This window comes from Vespula pensylvanica, chromosome 3 (genome assembly GCF_014466175.1).
Source record: "Vespula pensylvanica isolate Volc-1 chromosome 3, ASM1446617v1, whole genome shotgun sequence".
In the NCBI taxonomy this organism is placed as follows: domain Eukaryota; kingdom Metazoa; phylum Arthropoda; class Insecta; order Hymenoptera; family Vespidae; genus Vespula; species Vespula pensylvanica.
Genome location: NC_057687.1, coordinates 11,145,636 through 11,154,063, shown reverse-complemented (window position 1 = coordinate 11,154,063; position 8,428 = coordinate 11,145,636). Strand labels below are relative to the sequence as shown.

General features: G+C 28.1%; 1 protein-coding gene across 29 annotated transcripts in view; it reads right to left on the bottom strand.

Moving 5' to 3' along the window:
* LOC122627733 (tropomyosin Per a 7.0102) overlaps nucleotides 1-8,428 on the bottom strand; it is a 49,856-nt gene that overhangs the window by 6,306 nt on the left and 35,122 nt on the right. For 5 of the 29 annotated variants that reach the window (XM_043809154.1, XM_043809155.1, XM_043809153.1 and 2 more), the window contains 3 exons: nucleotides 6,276-6,351; nucleotides 5,638-5,700; nucleotides 3,602-3,671 (listed from right to left, as the gene is read on the bottom strand). In XM_043809154.1, coding sequence (XP_043665089.1) covers nucleotides 3,602-3,671; nucleotides 5,638-5,700; nucleotides 6,276-6,351 — 209 coding nt within the window. Of the gene's footprint in view, nucleotides 1-1,659; nucleotides 1,871-3,601; nucleotides 3,672-5,027; nucleotides 5,091-5,637; nucleotides 5,701-6,275; nucleotides 6,352-6,917; nucleotides 6,989-8,428 lie in introns of those variants that run through there. The other 24 variants (XM_043809151.1, XM_043809139.1, XM_043809136.1 and 21 more) reach the window with 9 other exon arrangements.

Here is an 8,428-nt window from a genome sequence, read left to right as displayed (position 1 = left end):
TATCTATCTATCTATCTATCTATCTATCTATCTATCTATTTATCTATCTCTTTCTCTCTCTCTCTCTCTCTCTCTCTCTTTCTTTTTTTCGAACGAAAAAAATCGAGGTCCAAGAGAAACGAGCCCCGTGGAATGTATATGTGTATATATGTATTTACGTATGTATTTATGTATGTATTTATTTATGTATTTATTTATCTTTATTTTCCGTATTTGTCTCTTCGTAACGAGGAATGTTTGTCGATAGAAAAAGAAAGAAAAAGAAAGAAAAAGAAAAAAAATTTAATAGAAAAGAGTAATAGCATACTTAATAATGCAACAGGGGGGGTTGATTAGGGCCATTAAAAGTTTCTCGTAGATGATATTTAAAAATCGATTAGCTATGCTTTTTCTTTTCTTTCCTCTTTTTGCTTTTATTGATGATCGCACTTCTTTAGGGTTGCAATTAGGCTCTCTTGTAGTTTTATTAATATGAAGGAAAAAAAGAAAACAAAAAGAGTAAAAATTTAGCTCGAAAAGTCACGAAAAAGATTATAATTAATCTTTCCGATCATTTTTTTTCAGAACTTTTGTGTTCCCAAACTTGTATATTACATCTTCCCCATATAGTAATAGTAAGTAATTTGATCATTATTATTATCATTATTATCATCATCGTTATCATCATCATTCTTCTCGTGATCGTCGTAATCGAATCGATGAAATTCACGATAGTACGAGACACGCATTTTAAACTTTTTATAGTTGTTTCCTCTTTTTTTTTCTCTCCATATCCCTATCTCTATCTCTTTCTATCTTTTTCTCACCCCGTTGTTCACACGCATACATACGGGCGCGCACACATTTTATATTTTTTTTTGTCTCTCTTTCTGTTTCTTTACTTTTTTAAAAGTTCTCTTGTATACACAGAGACACACTCACACGTGCACGCATACATTCATACGTACGTATTAAGAACACGAATCAATCACGCACACACATGTACACACACACACACACACACACACACACACTCATAAAAGAGAGAGAAACGTATTTTAATATATGTGTATATATATATATATGTATATATTTATATACACATATACATATATGTGTGCATGTATATTATTATTCTTATTATTATTATTACTATTGTTATTGTTATTATTATTATTCTTATTATTATTATTATTACTACTTAAAGAGTGTGCACCACCACACGGAAAATAATCCGTACGCGAACGCGCGCCCCGGAGAATTATTGAAATAATAAAATAATAAACTTATTAATAATAAAGCGTGGCTCGTTTCTCTTTCTCGCTATAATATACGTTTTGCTGCTATCTTTCCTGCTCTTTTTTTTTTTTTTTCAATTTTTCTTTTTTTAATCAATTAATCATTTAATCAATTATCATTATCATTATAATTATTATTCTTATTATTATTATTATCTTTTTTGTCTTTTATCTTTTATTTATTCGTTTCTTTTTCATTGTGTTTGATGTACGCGCGCGGATATTTGTACGTGCGTGTTTCTTTTCTTTCCCCTTTCTTTTTTTTTTCTGACTCGATTCTCTGACTGTATTGTATATTTTGTGTGTGTGTGTGTGTGTGTGTGTGTGTATGTATATGTTTCTCTCTATGTATCATCATCCTCTTTTTTTATTGTTGTTGTTGTTGTTGTTGTTGTTGTTGCATCGTTTATTTTTCTTTCTTTCGTTCGTTCGTTCGTTTGTTTATTTGTTTATGATCTTTATATTGTTATTATCGTTATCATTTCACGAACGTCCAGACCAACACACGATCTACATGTTCTGGATGTCATGCAGGGTGGCTTCCATTTCCTCCTGGAGCAATTTGTTTTTCTCTCTCTCGGCTGCGAGGTCGTCTGCAAAGATCACCGTTTATAGAGGGAGAAAAAGAAGGGTGTGTCCGAAAGAACACTTGCGCGAGAGAGAATGATCTTTTTACGGGGGATATCTATTTTTTTTTTTTTTTAAATCTATTCTTTTATTTTTATTTTTAATATCTTGTTAATTAACGTCGTTTAAAGAATAAAGACGAACGAAGGGAGGTTTCGCAATAAGTATATGCGAGGGGTAGAAAGGGGAGAGTTGGCTTACTATAGTTAGGGCTTAGTCGATGCAACAGTAAAAACACGACACACGAGCTTGCAAACCAAAAAAAAAGAAGAAAAGTGAAACTGCAATTTAATTTAAACGAGAAAAAAGAAAAACCAAAAAAAAAAAAAAAACAAATAAAGTAAAAAGAAAAATAATTAAAGGCTTAGTTCTCGTGTTACTACACGATTATCGATGATCATCGTGCTTTGATATTATTTAATTAATTAAATTTTTAAGCCTCTTGTGCGTCCTATAAAAATCCGATTTTTTAATTCGACTTTCTTTTTTTATTTTATTTTATTTTATTTTTATTGATTCGAAGAAAAATATCAGGAAATATTTTTTGGCCAGTTCTCAATTTTACTTTTTCAATTATTCTTTTATTTTGTTATTATTATTATTTTTTTTTTTCAAAAGATCATGAAATTTTATTACCTGCTATGTAAATTCTATTTTTTTTTTTTTTTTTTTTTTTTTTTTTTTTTTTTTTTTTTTTTTTTTTTTTTTTTTTTTTTTTTTTTTTAAGAAATCTTGTTCGAACTAATCGACGAATTTTGTTTTTGTTATTTAATTATGTTACACAAATGTAAGATATATATATATAAAAATCGGATTTTCATCGATCATAGCTCGAGTCGGTGTGTTAATTAGGAGCGTTCGTAATTAGGAGCCGTATTCACAAATCAAACGTCGATTAATGTTATTTATCTGTTAAATACAGTTTGCTTGATAACCGATTACCTCGATACATTTTATTCTTTTCATTCTTTTTTTTTTTTTTTTTTAAATATATATGTCTATATGCATATACCGCCAAAGTGATCTGAAATCTTGAAGAAATTTCAATCGACGATACATATAGCAACGAGCGATATATATTATATAATTGCGATCGATAATTAATTTATCGATTCATTGTTGTTCTCTCTCTTCTCTCTTTCTTACTGTCGATATATGAGCACAATAATAATAACGATGACAAAAATATCAATGCCACATGATATAACAGACATGCTTTTCAGATAAATTTAAAAGAAAAAGAAAAAAAAAAAAAAAAGGAAAAATAAAATTAAATCAAAATTTTGAGAAATAAGTTAAAAGATAAATAAAATAAGAAAGAAAGAAAGAGAAAGAAAGACAGGATATGAAATTAAAAAAAAAAAAAAAAAAAAAAGAAAAGAAAAACAATAGGAAAAAAAATCGGCTCGTTTTTTTTTTAATGCAAGAAAAAGTATGTATAAAATAAAATAATAATAATAATAATAAAAAAAAAAAAAAAGGAATTAAAAATAGTAAATGAAATAGTTGAAAGATAGAGGAAAATTTGCTGAAAGAAAATCGAACTGATGAGGACGCGTTGAACATACGAGAAAATACGACGACGAGATAACCGACGATGCTCGTCTTCTTGTTGCTTTTTTTTTTTTTCTTCTTCGCGTCTCCTTTTTTTATTTCGATAATTTTTATAATTATTTTTTGTTTTGTTTTATACGCACCTTCGAGCCTGTCGACCTCCTTCTGGAGTTTCTGCACCGATCTCTCCGCGAATTCGGCGCGAGCCTCAGCCTGTAAAATGTTTAGAGATTATTAGAAAAATCTCTATGTATACTGGTACATCTTATTCGTGAAATATGTACGTCGATTTCGAAAATAAATAAAGAAATCATCTCTAAAGAAGAAAAATTTAATTATTATTATTATTATTGTTAAAAAGAAAAGAGAAGAAAAGGAAAAAGAAATTGAACGAACGTTCAATCTAAAATTGTAATCGTTTTTTCAGATTTCGAGAAGGAATAAAAAGTGATAGTTGTTCGATGAAATGAATCGATGAGAAGTTAAGAGAAAAAATTAAAAATGATCCTCTATTGCAATAGATTTTTAATATTTCTAAAATTAATAACGAATAGAAGATTGATCGCAAGTAAAATATCATCGAATAAATTCTATTTTGAATTGCAATTGATTTTCGTGATTAAATTTTCGAAAAGAATTGAAAGAATTGTAACAATTGAACTCGATCAACGATTCGTTGCAAATAAATTTTCGAGATCGACGTAAACCATTAAGAAGCGAGGAATGTATATTATTTGAAAAATTTCACACCATGCAAAAAAAGAAAACGAAAAGAAAAACAGAAAGAAAAGTCGAAGAAAATATCAATGAAATTTGTTATCGTCGTTAATTTGTATAAACCAGTTAGTTTTAATCTCTTTTTTATTTCATTTTTGTTTTACTTGTGAGACTTGTCATAATTTAATTTTTATGATTTAAAAAAAAAAAGAAAAAAAAAAAAAATACGAAAAAAAGAAAAGAAAAAAGAATTGCACAACAATCGAACAAAACTCGCATTCCTCGCATACCTGGAACGACGTGAGATAATGCGCTTCTTTCTAAGGATGATGATAAACTTACGTCACTTATGTATACCTATATATTTTTTATCACCGAAGTCTTTCAATCAAATCACCGACATTTGACATAAATTTCGAAATTTTTAATAAAGTTATATAATAATTAAAACTTTATATATGAAATTATTCTAATAGCTATTTTAATAAAATTATAATAAATTTTAAATTTGTAATAAAGAATTTTATTTATAAAAAAAAAAAAAAAAGAAAAAAAAGAAAAGGTGATAATAGTAATAATAAAAATAATAATAATAAAAATTTTAATCGTATAAAAATTTTTTAATCGTATTATATTAATGTATATCTATCGTTATATATTATATTTATTATATATATGAATCAAACAAATTTTTATATATCTACATACTTAACGTGTATGTATATAAATAAATAAATAAATAAATAAATAAATAAATAAATAAATATGTATGTATGTTTTTACCTAATTTTTTTATACACATATTTGCTCTATACTTTCGATCGTTCTAATATACATTCTAATTATGCTTACCTCTTTCAACTGACTATCCAAGATCTTGACCTGTCCCTCGAACGTCTCCTCTCTCTGCGTCGCCTAGTTTTAGTGAAGCACAAGAAAGGACAAAAAAAAAAAAGAAAAACACGAGCCATCGTTAGTACATGATTATTAAAAAACGCTAAATTAGTAATTTTTTTTTTTTACGTGTGTGTACGTCGCACTAATGCTCTAAATTCGCTTGCAAATTTCTGAATTCGATGAAGAGGTATGTATGTATAATATGGTATGTATGTATATATAAGAAAAAGAAGGGGTGGGGGGTGTAGTGGCAGCGTAGGAACTGTTAATAATTTTTTTTTTTTTTTTTTTTTTTTTTTTTTTAGTACTACGATCTAATGCGAAGTGTCACAGGCCGATTATTATCTATCCACGCTTATTAGATACGATCGAGACAAACCAACGAAACAAACAAACAAAGAAAAAAAAAAAAAAAATGAAAACAAAGTTAAAGATTAAAAAAAGAAACAAAAAAAAAGAAAAGAAAAAAAGGAAAAAAAAAAAAGAATATTTATATATAAAACTAAATTAAAAAAATCAAGACAGAGTAATGCAAAAGCGCAAGACACTCCCAAAGGATGTGTACCTCCTTTAGACGAGTGGTAAGGGTCTTAATTTGGTTCTTGTATTCCTCCTCGCGCTGGTTGGCCTACGTACAGTACATTACATTACATTTCTCGATAATATATTAAAAGAAAAAAGAAGAAAATAGTGAAGGAAAAAAAATCGACAAGAAGAAATCTTCGTTTGCTATTACGTACGCGATTTAATTGGACGAAAATAAAAAGAAAAAGGAAAAAAAAAAAAAACAAAAATAATTGCAATTATAAACGAGAAAATGCTGTCAATAGTTATTTCTTTTTGAATCATCGATCAAAGAAAATTTAGTAATTATTTAACCCTTCGTTAACCTCTCCACGTTATCGCACAGCGAGTAATTTAAAATTATTATTGTTGATTAATTTTTTTCTCTCGCTATTTTTTTTTTTTTTTTTTTTTTTTTATCGTAAGTATTTAGAATCGTAACAGATTCTCCTATCGTAAATAGATTAGCTAATTAAATTCGACGTATCCATTCGATTAACGAGACATCTTTTTTTTTTTTTTTTAACATATAACTATTAACTAACACCGCGATAATGTTGAAATTTAAATTTGTAATAGTTCTTTTTTTTTTTGTATCTAATAATTTATTTATTTTTTTCTTTTATTTATTAACTTTACCTTCTCCTCCGAGACCTCGAGGGATTTCAGGTTATTACCGACCACGCGCAATTCCTCCTCCAGTTCAACGATTTTGCTGTAAAAGAGAGAGAGAAAAAAAAAAAGAAGAAAATAACAAATCGATCGTGAAACAGTTCAAAGGATTCGAACAATTATTTGCCCCCTTTCCCGTTTCCCCGATCTTTTCGAGGATCGAAATCTCATATATACAATAAATCCCAAAAGAAAGGAAAAATAAAACAAATAAACAATAATAGAAAAAAAGAAAAAAAAATTGTCGAAAGCTATATAGTAATTTTACTTTTGTTTGTAATTTTCTAAATAAATTTATTCGATCGATTAAATGAATTAAATTTCCAAGATTTAAGAGAAATCGATCGCTCGATAAGAACATCGACGAGGAATGGTAATGGCGAATAGGAAGAGAGAAAGAGAGAGAGAGAGAGAGAGAGAGAGAGAGAGAGAGAGAAAGAGAAATAGAGATAAAGATAGAGGAAGAAAGAGAGAAAAAAAAAAAAGGAAAAATAAATAAAAATGAAAAAGAAATAGTAAAGACGAAAAGGACGAATGGATGGATGGATGGATGGATAGATAGGTAGTTAGAAAAATAAGATTCATGCAAAATGCGGGTGTCCCACTTACGCTTCCGACAATTCTGCCTTTTCCTCGGCCCTTTCGAGGTCCTGCTCCATCATGACTAGTTTCCTTGCGACCTGTGATCAACAGCCACACGTGTCATGCGAAATAAGCAAGAGGAACGATTATGAAAGGATTTATTATATGATAAATAGAAAGAGAGAGAGAAAGAGAGAGAGAGAGAGAGAGAGAGAGAAAGAGAGAGAGAGAGAGAGATATTAACGCGTTGTTGACGTCATTGAGAAGTGAATCATGACTGCAATACTAAAGGATTGTTAAGCTCGTTGATTATTTATGTTGTATTAAATAGTTTTATCCAATAAAAAAACAAAAGAAAAGAAAATAATAATAATAATAATAAAAAAAACTAGAAGTTTATATTGTTTTAAACGATTGTATCATAGGCGACAAATTATTGACGCATTTTTCCAAAATATTCAAAGACTGTGATAAGATCGATTTCACGTCGTATAACGTCAACGATGTGTTAATATATGTGTCTGTGTATGAGTATATGTTAAAATAAAAAAAAAGAAGTGTTAGAAAATTAAAAAAAAAAAAAATAATAATAATAATAATAATAATAATAAAACAAAATAAAAGGAGACAAAATCAAAATTAAAATACATAGTATAGATATGACGTTATAAAACTTGGGGTAATTGAAAAAGAAATGATAATAAAAAATAAAAAATAAAAAATAAAAAGAAAATAAAGAAGAAATAAAAATGGGAGGGAATGAAGAAGAAAAAAAAAAAAAAGAAAAGAAAACAGTGAGAAGAAAGGAAAAGAAGATTTGTTCAAACGGATGATATGTATATGCGGTTAACGTTCCAGTCTCGCATGCAAAAAAAAAAAAGAAAACAACGAGACACTAATTTTAAGGGATTATTTCTTCACTTCAGGATATAACACACACGTTAGGCCATGGCTTCCTTCATGTCCTTCTCCTTCTCCAAATGGTCCTGCTTTTCTCCTACGCCTTTTCGATCCTTATGCACTCTTATCGTTAACTGTTAAATTATTCATGGCACTCAACGGTGCACTCCGTGCCGTGTGATAAATAAACATTTTGTGTCGGCTGCGCTTTGCCTCTATTCGTGACCGAAAAAAAGTAAGAGAAAGAGAGAAAGAAAGAGAGAGAGACAGAGAGAGAGAGAGAGAGAGAGAGAGAAAGAAAAAGAAAGAATTCTCTCTTTGTCTTGCGAGTTGATATCTTTCACTTTTGCGTGAAGAAAATTAATTGTTAAATATTAATTATTAATACAATTAAATGAATTCATTAATATATATATATATATATATATATATATATGTGCTGTAAATAAAATTGTAAATAAGTAATGTAAATAAAATCAAAAAATTTGTTGCTCGTATTTTAAAAATCTCTCTCGCTTTTTGTTGGTCACGAACGTACCTCCTCTCCGAAGGAAATCGTGACTTTTCTAATTTTTAATTAAAAATTTTTTAATTTTTTATGATTAACATCATCATCATTATTATTAATAAAAAAAAAA